We start from the raw sequence: 19,970 nt of genomic DNA on the forward strand, positions 1-19,970 counted from the left end.
GACTGCTATGTCAGCCTATGTGTAACCAGTTTATTTATCATCGGTGTTAACAACGAACGGCCACGAGATTCCGTACACTCCCCCGGAAGTTCAACCGGCCGACACCGAGCCTTCGGAAAAATCAATTTCGTTTCTCTGGGATGCCAATGGGCGCAAATAAATGAAATAACTGTGTAGGCCATTCTGTAATTGCCATAAGACTACCTTTTCGGGGTCGAACCGCTAACAAACGCATCAACATCGATAAGTATTTTTTTGCGGTAACAATAGAGTGCATTGCATGGCAACGAAAACGATTAGAAAGAAAGACGTAGAAAGGCCAATGGCGAATTGAGAATTATTACAAGAATCAGGCCATGACAGTTTCGATGCCAATCTTCTTATCTGGTAACGCGGCTATCGGGTGACAATCTACGGGCGTCACCATATGGTTCCATCTTGTCTAACTTGCGGACAAGCGTTGCGCTGGCGGCACGGGATGTAGGGTCCATCAGGGATAGTCGCCACTGGTTCCATCGTGCACGGATCAACTACAAAACACCCAAACTGTGCTTGATCACTTTCGCAAAATTACCGTATAAGGCACAACGGGCGTTGTGTTTCAAAACTGAATTTAAAAAAGTGACTTAAGTGGTACGTAGTCAATTAAGCACAATTGTAGTTTTTTGTAATAAATTTAATTACAAACGTTATCAACCTAAACGCCGGAAAAGGTCGACAAATAAAAAGCGTTAGCTTGCGACGAAATCAATTGTCATTATGGAAAACACGTGCTAAATAAAATCGCCTCTGAGAGAAAGGAAGTATCGGAGAGATGTGCGTACCTTGCCATATCGCGCCACAGGTATGGTAGCGATCCTTGGGGAGTTCCGTTTGGTTCACAGGTGATAGATGGAAGCGGTACGGCAGGACGTCGCGGATGGTACGTTTATTCATCCAGGCCCAGTGATGGGCGAAACAGCATTGCGACTGCACAAAGTCACTGTCCGCGTATCCTGCCACGCAGTTACGGCAGTGAGGATCGCCGTCCACGGGACACCTCTTCTCCCCCGGCTTGAGTCTGTCATGTGGCAGATCATTAACTTTGAATAGGTCCATTATGTCCGGGTTGGCCAGGCCTATAGAGTCGTACTGTTTATCAGCGTTGCTTTTTCCGTCAGGAAAGGGTTCTTCGATGCGAATGAACTGCGGGATGCCGGCCGGCTGACCTGCAGGAATGGTGAACTTTACGTCGTCTCCGTTGGCCGCTGGAAACGAGAGCAGCGCAGTTAAACACAGTAACAAAACACCGAACATTTTTCTTAGAACACAAAACTATTAGTTAACGAAGTGCTTCCTCCACAGCACGCTATTGAGAAAGAACATGCAGTGAGTGCTTTTTATAGCGCTGTCCTTGGCCGGTGTTGTACATTCGTCAGCATTTTCCACGAACTAGCCGCCATCCGAGCCAGGCACCGTGACGGCACGTAATCCAGGAATTCTCTGGTAACACTGGGACCTGAAGTGTTTTTCCTACTGTCATGTCCGTGTCTGCACCGAAACTTTGCTGACTTCGGAAGTGCTTACGTGAACACTTGAGCGTAAGCCCGTAAAATTGTTCAGTAGCTGGTGGGTTGTTTTGCCATAGGCAATGTATGGGCTTTAATAAATAAATTTCAGTTGCTGCGCGAAATATAGGCACAGTTAGGCAGACATAGCAGAATCAATACTTACTTGCCAAGAAAATAAAAGTCCTTTTGCTTTTTTTATTGATAAATCGTGCGCCAAATCGCGCCTTAAACCAAAGAAATTAGCTATTTTTTAAAGAATGTCTAGCAATTTCCGCAGCAAAGACGCGTGTCATTTTGGCACAAAAATGCACTTTTTTTGTAAAATCTTCGCATGATAATATGGAATTGTTTCTGGCCCTTTAATCCCTCGCTGAAATTTGTCATATTTCGATTATTATTAATGAAAGTCTTAGCAAGTCAGAGTAAATACGGTTGCTGGCTTAAAGTCCCGAGCAAAATTTGACGTTTGATGCAGGTTTTGGCCCGGCAGCATGCTTAATAAATCTAGCTGAAGCAGTTATAACCTTACTACATTTTCTTGTAAAACATTTTTAATAGTTTTTACCGCAATCTGTTAACCCTTTTTTGGCTTCTTGGTTCTTAGTGGCCCTTCAACTCCGGCGAGTTCACTGAATTCGCCAGTGTTTACGTATACGTACAATAAAAATTCCATGATTTTATATGTACTCTCTGACAATGTCCAATATTCCACACCAAGGTGAAGCGCCGAGGAATATATGGAGATTTGTTCCTATTGACGTAACCCCGGTGCGACCACAATCTGGTCGATGCCGCAATTAGTATCCGGAAGTAAAGAAATAGTAGCCGAAATATGAGGATCGTAATTTAGCGGAGGCGTAATTTAGCGGAGGCTAGTTCAGCACGTATCTCTGGTCGTCGCTAGTCGATGATTCGATATCGCAGCTATATATCAACCTCGATTCTTCTGTATAATCGTTTATCTTTTCTACAGTAGTACGGTATTTACTACTGTATCTGTACTGATCACGAACGTTCCCTGGTATTTTGATATGCATACAATAACGCTTTTGTTTTGATAGCTGTAAAGTGTAGTAAATAATACACCATATGAAAATGCTACAGCTGTCAAGAAATTCAGTTAGCGAATTTTAACTGCACAAAGACAAGGAGAAACCACACGATTATAAGAAGGAAGTTGCTGCCATTTTTGCTTGTCAAGAACGCTGTCTTCGATTGTTCGGCTTCTTATCCGTAGGACGCCTTTACGCATTCCGACATGGTTATTTATCACTATCTGGTCACTTTTTAACGCCTTTCCGTATTTCCTCTCACAGCAGGTGTATATCAGTGCGCTTTTATATACCCGGATTTTCAAAGAAACTACTTTAAAAGATATTCAGTGCTGTTTACCGTGGTGGAGCAAGATGATATCGTTCCAACAAGCGTGGGGAAAGCGCAAGGAAGTGGCGAAGTCAAAAACAGCAATTTCTTACATGGAACTCCAGCGTTATTTGGATGTTTTACGCTGTTCTGCAAACTTGAATACAGCATATATGGCAATTCACTGTTTGCAATTTACGGACTGGACCTGCTTGCAATTTGTGGATTTATTGCTGCGATTGTGGGTAATGAAGAAGCATTTCTTTTTGCGTACTTGGTGAATTATTTTAACGTGATGGTGATGGCTGGGTACATCGGCTGCCTGGGACTGATGGCTGGAGTGCACAAAGCCATACAGTGCTACGAAACCTTCTGTAGAAGTATATCTATGTATATGTACAAATCAACAGACATATAACTTAAAGGCTAAGGCTTTCGAGTTAAAAAGAAAGCTGTAGTAGAACATTAGCGAAAACCGCTTTATGGCTGTAATCGCGATTATAGTCCGAAGCGCTCGGTTTGGCGTTACATGAAGCTTTGGACCAGAAACAAACTGGCTCTGAGATGGCTGTCTTTCAGGTAAGCCACACTGTAATCTTTTTGGCTACTTAACTTTAGAATTTAAATTAGTATTGAAATTAAAATAACGGGTAAAAAACCTGGAAACATTTACGGCTCCATTTCTCGGTTTGGGATAGGTAGAATCCTATGTGGGCAACTTTGCAGCACTGGTTCGGGATCATCCTGTAGTATTCAAGGGTGTTGACCTTTTTCATGTTTGCCGCAATTTTCTTGCAGGGGTAAGCACGGTATTAACCACAAAAGAATCAAATATCTGTAGAAGTGCAAGTAGTCAAGTCAAACTAGTGATTACTGATGCCTAAACTACGGTGTTCTGTTAAAGACCGTTACCTTTATGATCTCGTCCACAATTGTGCTTAGCGAAATCTTAGATCGGACAGGAACCAACTCTAATTTGTCAATGAAGAACTGTAGTTGTGGCGGCCGCCATGTCAGTGCAATACCTGCTCCTCAATTTTTACAGGAAATTCATCCGGTTTTTAACTGACAGTTTGGACAGACAGCATCAGTATCTTTAGCTGAATTCGCGGCAGTAAGTTCTGAAGTCAGCGGCTATGGCCAATACTACGGGCAGGCATTGAATGAGCGCTTTTACAACTGCTATGCTTGTACCTTTTAAGCCGTTCATTGTAATTTTCTCCCTAAAATTGTTAATTAATTAGATTTACATTGACCACAAAAACCATGTGACAGAATTTTTTAAGATGCTGATTCTGATCGCCCTGATTTCTTTAATTTAGTTTTGTTTCTTCTGTTCAGCGGTTGCGTCGTTACGGTTTTCGTAGTGGGAACTTCATCGATCAAAGTCCCTGATGCGTTAAGAGATTAATGAATTTTAATTAATAAAAGCCAAGTTTCGCCCACTGCTCTACGTGCCACACGGTTTACAAGTTACGGTAGAGCATTCGCACGCAATATATGGTTAGTCGAGCGCCCACTGCGACCACAAGTGTTTACTTGAGCGTTAATGGGTTTTATCCGACGTCACAGTTCACAAACACAGCACAAGTTTCAGGCTCACAAAATTTCGTTTTAAGGGCGTAAGATTATGACTGTACAATTAATCACTACACAAGGTCTCATACGCTCTTTGGGCAAGCGAAGGCGGGATAAAAACGCTAAATTTCGATTTGAATGTAGCAAATAGCAATTAATAGTATCACAGCATGTTGGTATGCGATTCCGGAGGCTTCACGTGTCCAGTTTGCTAGCCCGAAAATCATCGTTATTAATTTATGTCCTTGACAGCTGCAAGGTGTTCAAGTAATTTCATGTCTGTCTCTCTTTTTTTTTTAAACAAATTCAAACTGAGACTTCATTAAGAAAAGTTGAGTGTGTACGAATTAAGTGTCTCTTTGTCGTTTCTACGTCCTAGCTGCCCAGATATTATGGGCTACTTTCTATAGTTAACTTCTAATTCGAAGAGAAAGTTTTTTGCTGATTAAGAGCAAAGCATCCAAGATTAGCATCAACAAGATTAGGTCTTATTAGCAACAAAACATGCTTTTTTGATTTTAAATTTTAAAATAATAAAATAGAGCAGGAAATATATCATTACATAGATAAATGCAGATACTTCCAGTACCCTATTCAGAATACAGCAACATACAAGCCAGAAAAAATAAAAATTTCGAAAAAGAAAAAAAGTGAATCAAAAAAGTATCGTCATAGTTATATAATTTTTGATCAAGCACCAACCACGAGCTTTTTAATCCACATCAGTAGAGAGAGAAATGAATTCTCTATCGATTCCTGTATAATTTAAAATAGTGTAATGTGAGTGGAAATTCACCTTAAGAATTGTTGTACACAGTACTATAATTGTAGCATAGGATTATGGACATTGTTATATTATTGGAATGCTAACGTAAGCGCCACTATTTTGAACGTTCCGGATTTCACAAATTAGCCTCAAAAATTCCCTTTTTTTACCATTAAAATTTTTTTCATCCTTTTGACAAATATACAGGTTCAGTTAATGTGTATGAAAATACTGTTAAGCACTCACTCAGAGAGCAAAAGGATGCGCCCGAGCTGTTTGCCAAATAAGACTGCTATTGAAAACACCTGGCACCATTCAGTTTCACTGGGCCCTGCGTGACCATTGTACGAGTATTCTTCCGTGGGTATTTATAACCTACGAGCCTATGGCAGATGACCCTTCTTTCGAGTGAAGGCCATGATCGCGCAAAACGCTTTTGGTATCCCGTAACGAACATCTGTTATGCAACAGTCTCCAGAAACGCCCCGTTAAAATTGGAATTTAGAGGAGTCGGTTGGTGAAGCTTTAGAACGGCAGAGTTAGCTTTTTAAAATGGCGACTTCTCCATACAGATTCTTAATAACTGCTTGGCTTGTCACTCAAACTGGAAAAAATACCGGTTTCCTTATGCCCGGGTTCGCAATAAGACGTTACAATATGTGTACACGCAGAACGATTGCAAACATCAATTTATAATATTACTCGTATTAACGCAACTGCGCCAATTTTTGCCAGGACTGTATCTGTACACTGGTTACGCGTATTTAACTACTTGAGTAATAAGTTGGTAAGAGTGGTGTACAGTATTTGGCCGCTTTGCACTGTGGCACCGAAAGTGCGCGATGAAATTCAAAAGCGGTTGGTCTGTTTACATTGAACGTGTGAGAGAATTATAGACCAAATACTGCTGGTTGTATGCATGATTAAATTAGCAAACAGATGCGCACTTGCACATCTACCTGCATTTTATCGTTCAGTGAAAGCAAATCACTTGTAGTATGAATAAGAATTCGTTAAAACCCGACATTCCTTGCCTGACTTAAACTAATCAGTTGATAAATTTAGCAGCTGACTCACGGACTGAGTGTTATAGTTGTAATACTACTACCATACAGGTAATAAAAACACATTTTCTGCTAATTTTTTAAGTGAAATTAACGTCAACCAGTGGCCTCAGTTAATGCTTCGTAATTAGTATGGAAGTAACTGTTTTTGTGTTTTTTGCGGCTAACTAAAAGCTTCCTTTTGTGGACAGCAACAAGATGGGCAACAGCGGCAGCGTTCCTGCTGAACACGATAGTGATATCTATGGCGAGAAGTACTGCTCCAGTGGGAAGGATTACGAATTCGGGCATACATATATTTACTCAATCGACTATTTTTCCGGATATACCGGATCCAGGAAAGTATGCCACCATTTTATAGCTGTGGAGCTTCCGAGTAACGAATTTGTCATTTACCAATGGAGAGTGGCGGGCAGAGATTACAGTTATTTCGTCACTAATCGGTTGAATGCTACCAAATGCAAATATGTTGGCTACTTTTCTGTACGAGAAGTGTGTAACGCTGTTGCTCATGTGGACGAAGAACACAAACACGAGAACGATCGTACAACGTTCGACTGCAATGATTTTGCAAATGAAGTGGCACAAATGCTTAGCGGTAATGAATATGGTGTTTCATTTTGGTGCAGCGGCTGCACAAGAGCTTGATCATTTCGGATGCCGAACGACTTGGGCACAAAGCTAAGAAAGATCGAATAAATGAATTTGAACAAAAAAAATGTAATTTCAGACGACAGAATGCTTAAAGGAAGTGACACGGTACAGGGTACCATTCGCATAGATGCACGAAAACTGCCCCTTTTGCGTGCTCTCAAACAATTTGTGCTTTGTTTATGACATTGGCCGTAGCCAGATGATTTGTATATCTGTACATAGACGTGAAAGTCGCTTGTGCGCGCACCATCCGGTCCGGGAATTACTGCTGTGAGAAAATTTCAAGATGTTTGAATGCCTTCCGGTGTAACAAAAGTCTCATTGTGGACCGATCCGTTTTAAATATTGCATAATAATGCATTAATGCACATATGCATGAGGATAGTTTTACATCGAATCAAGGTTATAACATTTCTCTTAATTTTAAAAAAAGGACATTAAAATTTTAATATTCATTTTAAAACTGAAAAAAATGATGCAGCTCTGCTTCGGTGTAAAAACAGTCTTCATACCTGTGTGCCCTAAAGTGAAAAATTTAAATACAGATCGGAACCAAATGTTGGGCGTACAAACGGTATTTATGTCTATGAAAACAAGTCACCTGTCTACAGAATCATAAAACAAAACAAAAAAGTGTTCTGGAGTGCGCAAAGGTGAAATATTTCGTGCATGTATACGAATGTTGGACCATGTACCGCGTCACTTCCCTTAAATTTCTCCCATTTCACGAGCATGAAAACCGCTTTATGAACGCAACAGCCTAAGTTTTTAACGATAAAATATAGTGATCAAAGCAGATAAAAGCGCAATAACATGTTTAAGCTGTTTAGAAAGTAATCAACCAATGCAAATACTTAATTAATTATAGAAATACAGAGTATGTACTGTAACTTTATTTAATAACAATATTTCAAACTTTACGGAGTTCCTCTTGCTGTAATGTGGCGAAAACAATGCTTTTTACAGTTAAATTCAAAACTGATCAAATACAAATCTGACTTATACCAAAAGGAAACAAACAGGGTTTCCATCCATAAGTAGGTTGGCTAAGTTTAGATTGACTGCATTCCCCATCTATTCCCTTTGTCTTTTCGACCTTTGCTTTGTATTTGCCTTTACCTGTAAAACCGCGGAAACCATCACCGCTCGAATTTACCTTTTGAAAAAGCCATGATAACAGCTCCTACCTTTGGTAAAAATCGTTTTTCGCTGGCAATAAGTCAAAGGCATAGTGAACCTGAAGAAATGCAGCCGGAAAAGCAAAGTAAAATAAATTTCACCGTCACGATTCTATAATGAACACAGGTCGTGACAGCCTGTGTTTTTGCCGTTTCACACAAACTCTCCGCAGTGAAATTAACCATCTGTTTATTTTTTCAGTGTTTACACTTATTGTGTGCTAGATAAAAGTTCTGCAGATTGTTTGCATTGATAAAACTGGCAAACAAACCGACCCACCAGTTATTTGAACACTCTCTGAGAGCGAATCGCTTGTTCTAGGAACCAAAAGCGCATTTAAAACCGCTTTTCTTTGCTGTGTGAAGTCTAACATAGATTAATCATTCTTCGAATTTAGTAGCTCGTCGAGTGGTAGATTTGGTAATAGCTTTAACACCTAGTTATACAGGAGCTTCGAAATTTTTTTTAATGATTTGCTTATTTTCTAACAATTTACACAATACACGTTTTTTCTAATAATTCAACGAAAATCAGCTCAGCCAGTCGACCTCAGTTATTCCTCCACACAGTAAGTACTGGAGCGATAGCCATTTTGATGTTTTTTTATTGCGGTGGTTGAAAAGTTTACAATTGTGCAGATAAATTGTGGCAAGATGGGCAACAGCAGCAGCGATGAAAACGGCACTGTCACGTTAGATATAAAGGGAGCACAAAGCAGGCCCGATAGTGCTATCTACGGCGAGAAATACACCGGTGGGAAGGACTACGAATCCGGGCACACATATATTTATTCGATCGACTATTTGTCTGGATATACTGGATCTCAAAAAGTGCGCCACCATTTTATAGTCGTGGAGGTTCCAAATAACGAATTTGTCATTTACCAATGGAGAGTGGCGGGCAAAGATTACAGTTATTTCGTCACTAATCGGTTGAATGCCACTAAATGCAAATATATTGGCTACTTTTCTGTTCGAGAGGTTTGTAATACTGTTGCTCGGGTGGATGGTAAACACAAATACGAGCGCACAACGTTCGATTGCAATGATTTTGCAAACGAAGTGGCTCGCTTGCTTAACGGTAACGAATATGGTGTTTCATTGTGGTGCGGCGACTGCAGATAGCTTGATCAATTTTGGATGCCAATAAACCGCAACGGTGACTGGGCGCTACTCTCCGTTAAACGAGTTCTATAAAGATAGTTGACTAAGTAGTAAGTGTTTCCAAAATTTGATTCTAGGCTATATTTTGTGAGTTCTGGGCACCGAAGAAGAATGTCTTACCAATAAACGTGAAAAAAAGGACAGCAAAACAGTAATATAACACAGTAAATCAGATACAAGGGTGACGGCCCACGTTGGGGCAGTTGCGTAAAATTAATTTTTAACAATTACAATACGCAAGTCTGTGTTCAATATTGTAGTATTCAAATAACACTTTTTTTGCGGATCCAACAGTGTCAAAGTTGATTTCGTTCACCATGATAGTAAGGGGCCACGCGAGGATTTGTGGGAAAGCGTTCGGTCATTTTTTGGATGCTTGGTACTGCACGTCTTTAAATACGTCTCGTATACCAACGCACATTTCTGCGTGGATATTTTTGAAAACTGTTGAGTAATCCAGACGGTTTCCAACGTCCGTTGGGCGTCAGCAGAGGGAACTTACGTCATCATTGCCCGAGGAAATCACGAAAAAAGTGCATCACCGGACATGTTAAAAATTACCTTCAGAGAATTGCGGTTGTCTACTGCTGCGGCTCGACCAAGTCATACCACGGAGTTTGTCTAAACGCTGCACCCGGGCATCGTGTGCATGTTTATGTAGGTTATAAACCGGCAGGTATATACAATAGGCGTTTCAGTTCACTAATACTACGCTTTGTCGCTGGTCACAAATTCACGTGTTTGCACTTCCCGCCGTCGTGCGGAGTTCCATTATCAGCCATCTTCAAAGATAAATTAAAAGCAAACTTTTTAAACTTTTATGGAGAAATGGCTTATCAAGTCTGTTGGCACTGGAGTTTACACAAGTCCACTGCGGATCATAGTCATCCATAGAGCTTATTTGCGCATTAGTTTACTTGCTCTTAAGTACACAGCTACAATCGTGACACGTTTCCCAGCCGGCCTTTGCAAAATGCTACCCAAAATTTTTCTAGCCATTGCAGTACTATGTTGTAAGCTATTATATTTCCTTTAAGTGAACAAAATAAATACCGTATTTGCCTTATCTTCGATATAATCATATGGTCATGCAACTCAAACCTCTCAATCACCACTAGAGTGCGGGTTCGTTTTAGCAATACGGCTAATTCGTCCAGTTTTCCACGAAGGACATTCGAAAGGTAAGTTTGCTGTCACCTCTCTGTGTAGTGTGTATATGGGCAAACCTTTCTTGAAATAATTATAGTTACTGATGGTCCTAGAGTCTAGACCATTACAACCATTATTACAACTTTTATCACCCGCTTGTACCACTAAAAGCGTCCACATCACCAACACGACCGGCACTCGTATATAGTCGTCGCACTCGTACGACTACAGGCGCCTCCGAAACTTCCAGCTGTAATCTTTAGTGATACTTCGCTATTTCTCATATTCCGGTCACTTTGAGTGAATGGTTTCATATTCCGGTTACCGGTCACTGGTACGACCGCACATGTGGCGCACTACATGAATAGCTGCAGATCGCACTGCCATTAGCCACCCATCAATGTGTAGTTCGCTTAGCAAGTCCAACTAACCCAACCCTCACGGTGTCAGGGGTTCATTAAAATTATTCTCTGAAATTTTTAGACGTAAAAAAGCGGTTTTTTGCGTCTCACCCGGTTCAGAGTTTCCGTTATTTGTTTTGTTTTGTTAACAAATTTATTGATGTTTACGCTTCAAATTTAATGAGAGTGGTCGCTTCTATGAAGACTAACCATTTCTGTGAATTTGTTTTGTTGGAACATTTTGCTACCTGGTGGCAGGAATATGAAACTGTATAGTTAACGTGACCGGAATATGAGAAAAAGCGAAGTACCGGTATAGCATTGATAACACCTGCACGAGTTGCTAATGGGACTAGCGAACTGAGCACTTGCGTGTACCTATTCAAGCAGACAAACTGGCAGTCAACCGAAGAAGTAAAACGAGAAAGTTAGCATATCAGTATCAATCGTACAATACGCGTATGGAAGTACACTGCTTTAGGCTAGAACTAAAACGCCTAAACGTAGCGAGAATTCGATGTTCGAGGATGTGGTCAGAAACCCACGCACGATGGCAACCAAAGGCATCATGGGGTCCAAATGCAAATTTGGAGGGTACCCCTTCCGGCACGTGCCCTCCTTGCTTTCTTCGATTTGGTAATTTTGCTAACTAACCGCTCGTTTTTTGCTAAAAACGTTCTGCCTGTTATCTAGTGCCTACCTACCGTTACTTAAAACTGAAAATAATTTGTAGTGGTTGTTTTTCACTGTTGAAATCCTCGAAATCGTTCGCATGTTTCCAGCTTATTTAAAGACTAACTAATACTGCATACCGCTCTAATCAAGAAAAAAATTGCCTCATTTCAAACTTTCCATCTGTCTAAAACATTTGACAGAGAATGCATAAAATTATTGCGAAAGCAGATGTCACTACGTTGCACTACAAAACATTATTGCCGCTACAAAAAATGCGGCTAATCGCAGTCATGGCACAGCAAATTAGTCATTCGGCTCCTTTTGTAAAACAAATGACATTTCTGATGCACTTCAATTAGGCGATTGACTATTGTGCACATCACGTACAAAATGCTAATTACACTACATTACCTTAAACTTAGGCTTGAAATAAGAAAACTTAGTACATGACACTCAATGCAGGCCAAAAAGAACTGTTAAAAAATCGCTTTATTTGTGAACAACGGCAGAGTACAAATCAATAACCATTTACAAGTTAACCAAACAATGAAAGAAGCTTAATTATCACTACAGAAAGAGTTCAAATAACTTTTCAACTCCATCCATTGTTCCTAAAACTGAAGCCACGTTTCCCCGCCGAATCTCCAAGGACAGTTGATGCCGGAGAAATTCACGGGAGTGAGCCTCTCCGATTTGACTACATAAACGTTTCCCGATTTCCTTGATAATGGCGGTAGCTGACGGTCTCCATGGGCCCAGAACTGTTTATTCATTTGACGAGTTCAGAAAAACGCTTCTCGCAATGAAGCAATGCCCAGACTCCAGGAAAAAACGCATCGGAAAGATTGATTGCAAGAAAAACACATTTCGCATTTTTTTTTGTTGCAGACAAAGGTTAAGTTGTTCCCGAAATAATGGATTCTTCTCTCTATGGCGACGAAATCGAAGCATTTGGAGCCAGTCTTAGTCTTTCCTTTAACTTCACGGACTTCATTGGTCGTGGGGGCTATGGTATTGTCTATAAAGCCACAGTTATCGAGAGTCATCTGCATCAGTACACAGGACAAGAAGTGGCTGTTAAAATAATTCACTCGAATTCCCAGCCTTTTGATAACAGCGATAACGGAAGAAAGCAGCGCGAGAAGTGGCAGAAGTTACTTACGCTGAAACATGAAAACTTGCTCGGATATTATAAAATTGCCATTTTGCGCGGAAATAATTCAGTGTGGCAGATGCAATTTGTTATGGAATACTGCACCGGTACGTAGAATCTGTAAGCAGCATTATGTACCTGTATCTCGTGCAGTACTACGATTTAGTCCATCAGTGATCATCACTGTGATTATATACTGTCCAGCTATTGGATCATTCAACAACGGTTGTCACCAGCAGAAATGTAAACGGGTTGATGGCTCAAGGTCAAATGGGGTGCATTATATTTCTCCCAAAATCCAGCAGAAAGGTTGATGCTACGTACTAATTATTAACCTATCAGCCTTGTACTTCTCTGGGAGGCCTTTAATAAGTATAACATGAGAGTACAAACTATGAACTAAAAATGGACAGGTTTGATGAAGCGTACGAGACAGCGGCAACTACTACTCCTTAGGGGTGAATTGCCATTCACGCACCCCAGTGTTAAGGGGCCAGTTATCTGCCGTTAACATTTTCTCAGACTTACTGGCGTAAGAACCAAGACGTGCGAACAAACTAATTCTCTTTGCACAACGCAAACGTTACAATTAAACTATTTTATTTTGGTTCCCGGACAAAGTTCGAATAAGAAGCCATTATCCGACCCTATCCCAGTTCTACGGAAAATTATCCTTATTCGAATCCGTAGCTGGACGTTTCGGATAATGACCCTCTATCCAGCCCGAAATTCGGATTCGGATAGGATGAAATCGGATATTCCCGAACTTCCTATCCGATTCCAATCTCAACTTTCTGCCGGATCAGTTGGTTCGGCAGAAAGGTTTATGTGACTTGCATTGGTTCACAGTGGGCACAATAATCCTTTCTGTACCAATGAATCGTTTCTGTACCAAGGCACCTTAAGGGCTTAGACCTGCAAGTATCGACCCGTATACTGTACCTTACTGCCGGTGACATATGGTGTCAGATCAGGAGGTACGTAGCGCGCCACATGGGCGGTTGGTGCTCGGTTAGCTTATCTGTGTACTGTGCCGTTCAGCTAACCGACGTTGCCCCCCCCCCTGCGGCGCGTTCAGTTCCTGTTGACTTACCATCTGTAGTATAATAACTGAACCTGTATCCTCAGAGTTATCAAATCTGATTCAACCGAAGCTTAGTATTGTCTGCCATAAAGAATCTTTGCTTCGCAGAAGGAACTTTGGATTTCATGCTACAGAAGATGATCCCGGGAAAAGTATCCTCTATGTCAGCGATCGTGTGTTACGGTATGCAAATTGCCAGTGGATTACAGTTTCTCCATGATAACCATCACATTCATCGTGACCTTAAGCCAAAAAACATCTTGGGAAAGGCACAACTTAATCGCCATTTTGTTGTGGTGATAGCCGATTTAGACGACCTCGCTCCGATGCGCCATAGTGTTACCATCTCGAACGAAATTTCTCATCTAGGTGGAACTTTTCGTTATATGTCTCCAGAAATGATGCAGAGGTTTATGGGATTAGAAACACCGTCTGTAGGGCGGGCAACCGATATCTGGAGTCTTGGCTGCGTAATCCACGAAATGGCAGACTGGTATTATGGAATCACTCGCAAAAAACTCGGCATGCCAGGCATCGATACTGTAACATATGATTCCAATAACGATGCACAGTACTACATGCATTACGCAAAAGGTTGCGTTCCGTTAATCAGCTCAGTAATTGACCCAGCCTTGGCCGAATTGATCGCAATGTGCATGGTAGACGCACACCGTAGACCGACGCCGAGAAAACTGCAGAACAGTTTACTCAAAGCAGCTGTGGAAATGTTTTCAAAATGGAACAGAGACCGCGTAAGCAGGCAACTCCGATCGTGTATTTGTTATGCACTCACACCAATTCCGTTGCACGAAATTAAAGCCAATGACGTTCTGTGCGTCCACCAGTTTCATGGCTCAGGTACAATGCCGGTGTCCGTTAGGGCGCATGTATTCCGCCCCAGCAACAATACCTTGAGGAATCTACAGGTTCCCGCATTACCTTGCAACTGTTATTATGTGCCGGATTCCTTTATTCTTGCACGCAGATACATCATCTGTCAGGTTGAAACAAAGCCAGAGGACTCGACTTCTCCGCTATTTACCATCTTTTCGTTTAGCCTTGACTGCCAGAGCTGGGATCAAGTGGAAACCAATTTTCCAGTTCATCGGTGGTTCGTCACACCAGTTATAAATGATGAGTCTATTTATTTTTGGGATAAAGGATGCTTAAAAGAAGGAAAAATCAAGTTTGGTGGCAGTCGTCTTGTGCTTTCATGCCAAGAGGCACCGTTAAGTCAAAGTGCTTCGGATCTTGCTGAGTAAGTTCTGTTTTAGCAATTGGCAATAACATCGGTTTCAGGAGGTCACTAGGTGTTTTTTACCCAATAGCATCAGTTGTAAATGAAACGCTCTTTGTTTTTACAAAATTGTGCTAATTTCAGGAAGGTTTGGTTAATGGCCATTCATGGAAATAGCGGGGCGCTTATATTCCTCGAAAGACTTTATGATGTCGGGTTTTTGCGTGCTGAAAGACTAAACACAATGGCAGGCTGCATTGAGTATGCTGGAAAATGTAAAAATCCCATTGAACCAAGACAATATTCCTCGTTGTGCGTATTAGGCAATCATGTCTACATATTTGGCGGTACAAAAATCCCATTGATAGGAAATAAGAAGCCGATTAGCGCAGTTCGGGAGTGGGAGCTGGCGGTGCATAACAGTATTCGCTCTGACTTCATGAAATCATGCGTTCGAATGGATATTAACACTTTTATCTCTCAGCGATTATGCGATATGAAACAGCCCAGAATCGGACAAGGGAGTTTCTCAGTAGGTGGGCGTATTTATGTATTTGGCGGTTGTATCCCCTCGGGACGCGATTGTGACCGCTTCTCTGAACTTATGGAAGAGTATGATCCGGAAAATAATTCTTGGTCTTCTGTTAATTACACGAATTTGGATCGAAGGGTTTTTGAGAGAGCATCCTTGGTCAGCACAACATGTTTGGTAGTCAAAAATGAAATGGAATATTACGTAACCGAATCAAACATTCCCAGGGAAAAGTAATTTTTACCTCCTGAAATGGCAGAAATGATAAGACTCTACAAGGACTGTAGCCACCACATCGCAACCTCGTCTAACCGCCCACTGCCCAGATCATTCCGTGAATCGGAAATGGCAATCACGCTCCTAGCTCGAGTTGGAAGTTTTTGGTTAAATTTTTTTAGTCGTAAGGAAAGTGAGTGCATCGTGACAGTGCACATGCAACGGCAAGGCGTTGTGAATGGCTAAGGGGAATGAACGGTAAAGTCTGGCTTAAAATTGTGCATGTTGAAGTCAACGGCATTAACTTTTTTAGTCTGTTTTTATTTTCAAGGGGAGTTTCACATTGTGTCCTTGCTCCGGTCTGTTTGTACGTGCAAACAATCATTACCAATTATCACATTGCTAACGCTTTTGCTACAAGCCTATAATTATTTCAAAGAACACAGACTTGTGTAATGAGTTTCCGTGCGAATGTAACTCATCAATTAAAAATTTCGCTACACTGCAAAAGCAGCGAGTCCCATCACCACCGCTGCACCAACGCCGCCTGTCTTGGATGCCGCGTTGCATTAATCCGTATCACAGTAGCAGGCTTGTGCGGTTGTGCCGCTATTACAAAGAAGGGATTATGCCACTTATAATTCGCAGAGCAAAAGTAAGTGCGCCAATGGGTAAGCGACAATGCCGTTGTAAGAACTTGACAGCTGCAGCTTGTTACTGTATAAGCATGCGTTCACATTTCACAGTGCTTAGCTTTCTTACCTAAACAACTCAAGATAGATAACGTTCAAAAATTAATGGTACAGTTAAAAGTCAAAACTCTGGACAAAACGAAATTGATTAGATGTGGGACGGACTTGTGTTTGTCGCAAGGATGAAAATATTCATATTAACGAAACAATGGCTACGTTGTTACAGCGCAATAGCCGTGTTCGTCAATGAGACCATAAAGTCTATGGATCAGCGAAATATGGTAAGCCATTTGTACATTCAAATTTCAAAGCACCAAAATCACTAATGACGCAAACGCCTTTAAGATATCATCGGACCATTGCGTGGTACCATCGGATCGTCGGACCCTCTGAAGACAAATGTACTTGCAAAACGGATAAAACGTCAACTAGAAATCGAAAAAAGCAAGAGTAACAGCTGAGAAGAGCGACATATACATGATAAATTAAACCAATATCGATCCCGGGATTTCGACTGACTCTCAGCCAGCAGCGAGCCAGTCGAAATCCAGTGCCGGCAAAACTGGCTTGCGCGTTACAGAAAGAAAACGGTTCACAGATCGAATCCCTTTTGGCCAGTTCAAAGCCAGTTTTGAGACACATGAGCTTGTGAATTTTTTAATGGTTTTTCTTCCCGAGATTGCCTTCAAAACCGCATCCGCTTTAATGCAACTATCGTATACAGCAGTTTCTGCTACCTTATCAGTACATTTAATTTTAATCGGATCGTACTAATTACGTCTTTGTGTTCTCTTGCGCTACCGAGCTGACCATCTCCGAGGCAGTATAATAATAATACGTATGTTCTGAATGTGGTATCGCTATTTCTAAGCGACACGCCGCTGGCGGTGTACACGTTAATGATGTTGTTTTGCACTACCGTTAAAGCTGAGAAAAACGGAGGATATTGGGAGAGCAGAAGGAGCTGACAAAACGACAAGACGCGGCCATAAGGGCCATCACCGGCGGCAGTTGTCGGGTAACACCGCAACTGTATAAACAGCTGGGTATCACACCAGCGACCGACCGTTGGCGCCAAAAGGAAGCGGTTTGGCTGTTTAAGATTCGTAACCGGAGCAGTTTCAACGTGCCGTCATATATGTGCACCCTGCTGACATTCAGGGAAACGAATGCGAGATACCAACTTTGCCGGACAGAGCGGATCGATGCCACCGCGCGGCTGTGCATCGGGAAGACAACCCTAAAGATGAGGCTGAAGAAACTGTTTGATAAAAGAACGGGAAGAGTATTCACTAAAACTACTAATGGTGTTGTTGAAAAACTACGTGGGGAAGAAGTGTTCAGCTGTGGTTCTATGGATCTGTACTTGGCTATGTTGCACTCAAATAATCTTCTTTAGGTGTTCAGTATCTCGACCCTTCCGTCAACGGTGTGTTTTGTTTTGTGTTGTGTTTCTACTTATTGTTTAACTACCTGACCAGACTAGCGAGTGCCTCAGGGTTTGTCTGCTCTTGAATAAACTAAACTAAACTAAACTAACCTATTTGTAACTTTCCAAATCGCTACATGGTACTAGTGAACAGCCGTCTGTGGCCGTCTCCACTTTGTATATATCGTCCAGGTTGAATAAATCATTAAATAAGATATGTCGACCGTTGAGCAGTGACACGGCGACCGATCCTTCCCACCGGCTGCAAAAGTGCGTTTTTATTAGCGCTTCGTGCTGGGAAATGTATTACAAGAGTATCAGTTAACAAGAAAAAAGCCATAACATCATTTCCGTTCCGCCAAATGAAAGGCAAAGTAAACATCTTCCTTCTCTACCATGTCGCTAAATGTACCGAGAACAGAAACTGCATTTCCTCTCTGAATCTCGATACCAATTCTTTGGCGTCAAAACTCTCCTGAGCGGGGGTTGCCTGTGCTGTCGATGATCTTTCTTGACAGCTCTTTGAAGAACTTCTTCGTCAGGGGTCCAAATGTACCTGTAGTTTCGATCGCCAGCGGCTGAACGATGTAACGGTCTGCCAGCCCGCTATATTTTTCTAACTTCCGATTTTCCCGTATTTCCGCTGCACTACCAGGCACTCTGGACGTCTGTGCGATGTACGTCTGTGCGATGTGCGATGTACGATGTACGCTGCAAAAGGTACCGAAGCCCGAAAATTAGTATTAGCTGGTGTGCCATGTGAGATCACAATAAATGCCGGACGCAAGAAAAACAACGGCTGACAATTGTTAGCACAGCAAGCTCACTTTTTACATTCTTGACAGGCTACGAAAACAGACATCGTGCACAAAGGGCAATACTGCTCAGCATACCTTTGGCGTCGCGGTAGAAACTTGCTTGGAATCGGCGATGGATTTTAATGCATTGGTGGCGCTGCTAGCTGCGTCCATCGTGTAACCGATATGATGAGAAAAGCAACGCCACGAAAAACATGTACAGCTGTTCTTTATCCAACCAGAATGTCTCCATTTGACCTTTGCCCTGCCAACCAGTTTCCGTCATGACACTGTGTGGATAAATAATCTTTACTATCAAGACGGTGTCGGTTACCTTGATGTTGATTACGCCGCGAGAGCGACAGTGGAATCCTGGGAAATGCTGTAATATGCTTTTCGACGTTTCGCTGAGATGAATTTTCATAGCTGCAACAATTTCATTGGTCTGTCAGCGCTGCAGTAATTCCTTTATCATTTTGTTCAAACCATCTTCAGTAATCTTCCAACAGAACAATTTATTTTACAACGATTAGCTAATTCCGGTGTTTTTATTATTATACGAAGTTCATCAGCACTTACAGTGTCCATTGCTTTCCATGCGGCTGGCCGTGTTCATTGTATCACCAAAACTGGAACAGCATATTGTCGTGTACAAGTACTGCCTTTTACACTGTAATTCTAGAACTACCAATAAGAAACGGCATCCAAGTTACTTACAGACAATAACGCGGCAGCTTCTGTCCAACAACAGCAGCCACACATGATCCTAAAATACAGAGAGGTAAAAGACTAATGTGTTAACGCTAAGGCCAACGTACGCTAATGCCATCGTATGCCAACATTAAAAATTCACAGAGTCATCAACTCTAACCGGTATGGAATCCGATACGAATTGGTAACAAACGATTTTTTGCATTTTCTTCGGCTACCGTGCTGACCATTCTCCGGGACAGTACGGCAACGTTCCGCACGTGAGCGGGGCCATTCCGAAGCGGTAGTCCACTGGCAACCTACATTTTCCCTCTTCAAAAACTGGTGTAGCGGTGTGTGGACCCTTCCACTTACCACATAGCCGTCTTTGATCGTCTCTACTTTATACACATCTTCCCAGTTGAGCAGTCCGTCTAATAAGACGTACAGATCATTGAGCAGCGTGACGATGGCCAGCGGTTCGCACTGGCTGCAGAAGGTGTCGAAGCCTGTCAAACTGCTGAACAGCACCGTCACCGCGTCGAAGAATTCCGGCGGTGTCGGTTGACGATTCCGCAACCGTTGTACAAGCATTCTGT

The 19,970-nt window shown here is 41.8% G+C and overlaps 2 protein-coding genes and 1 long non-coding RNA gene across 8 annotated transcripts; 1 reads left to right on the forward strand and 2 right to left on the reverse strand.

The window, feature by feature from the left end:
* Positions 1-263: 263 nt before the first annotated feature.
* On the reverse strand, positions 264-2,439 carry LOC129598457 (uncharacterized). 2 transcript variants are annotated; one of them, XM_055496374.1, is made up of 3 exons: positions 2,238-2,439; positions 825-1,247; positions 264-530 (listed from the first exon to the last, which is right to left on the reverse strand). In XM_055496374.1, the coding sequence occupies exons 2-3, from the start codon at positions 1,096-1,098 to the stop codon at positions 421-423; spliced, it is 384 nt and encodes a 127-aa protein (XP_055352349.1). In that variant the 5' UTR covers positions 1,099-1,247; positions 2,238-2,439; the 3' UTR covers positions 264-420. The 2 variants fall into 2 exon arrangements, with proteins under 2 accessions (XP_055352349.1, XP_055352348.1); XM_055496373.1 differs by lacking the exon at positions 2,238-2,439 and having other exon boundaries at positions 825-1,521.
* Positions 2,440-2,627: 188 nt separating this feature from the next.
* On the forward strand, positions 2,628-16,223 carry LOC129598456 (uncharacterized). 5 transcript variants are annotated; one of them, XR_008691702.1, is made up of 4 exons: positions 2,628-3,157; positions 3,417-3,491; positions 6,512-8,721; positions 8,792-9,408. XR_008691702.1 is itself a non-coding variant. In XM_055496369.1 (4 exons), exons 1-4 carry the CDS (start codon positions 2,957-2,959, stop codon positions 9,275-9,277), a joined length of 909 nt encoding a protein of 302 aa, XP_055352344.1. In that variant the 5' UTR covers positions 2,636-2,956; the 3' UTR covers positions 9,278-9,405. The 5 variants fall into 5 exon arrangements, 4 of the variants coding, with proteins under 4 accessions (XP_055352344.1, XP_055352347.1, XP_055352345.1 ...); XM_055496369.1 differs by having other exon boundaries at positions 2,636-3,153; positions 6,512-6,662; positions 8,792-9,405; XM_055496372.1 differs by having other exon boundaries at positions 2,641-3,157; positions 6,512-6,662; positions 8,792-9,403.
* A 2,301-nt stretch (positions 16,224-18,524) lies between these two features.
* On the reverse strand, positions 18,525-19,296 carry LOC129598458 (uncharacterized). The gene is made up of 4 exons (XR_008691703.1): positions 19,261-19,296; positions 19,016-19,107; positions 18,778-18,946; positions 18,525-18,595 (listed from the first exon to the last, which is right to left on the reverse strand). It is a non-coding gene; the product is annotated as an uncharacterized LOC129598458 (long non-coding RNA).
* Between the last annotated feature and the right edge of the window lie 674 nt (positions 19,297-19,970).

Source organism: Paramacrobiotus metropolitanus, unplaced genomic scaffold (genome assembly GCF_019649055.1).
Source record: "Paramacrobiotus metropolitanus isolate TYO unplaced genomic scaffold, Prichtersi_v1.0 Parri_scaffold0000123, whole genome shotgun sequence".
Classification (NCBI taxonomy): Eukaryota; Metazoa; Tardigrada; class Eutardigrada; order Parachela; family Macrobiotidae; genus Paramacrobiotus; species Paramacrobiotus metropolitanus.

Excerpts from the sequence above, each read along its gene's own strand:
- LOC129598457 (XM_055496373.1), bottom strand. The coding sequence starts at position 1,296 with ATGTTCGGTGTTTTGTTACTGTGTTTAACTGCGCTGCTCTCGTTTCCA. Across the intron at positions 531-824 it reads CTGTGGCGCGATATGGCAAG|TTGATCCGTGCACGATGGAA; the intron begins GTACGCACATCT and ends GGTGTTTTGTAG.
- LOC129598456 (XM_055496368.1), top strand. The coding sequence starts at position 12,456 with ATGGATTCTTCTCTCTATGGCGACGAAATCGAAGCATTTGGAGCCAGT. Across the intron at positions 12,802-13,886 it reads TGTTATGGAATACTGCACCG|AAGGAACTTTGGATTTCATG; the intron begins GTACGTAGAATC and ends TTTGCTTCGCAG. Across the intron at positions 15,037-15,159 it reads AGTGCTTCGGATCTTGCTGA|GAAGGTTTGGTTAATGGCCA; the intron begins GTAAGTTCTGTT and ends TGCTAATTTCAG.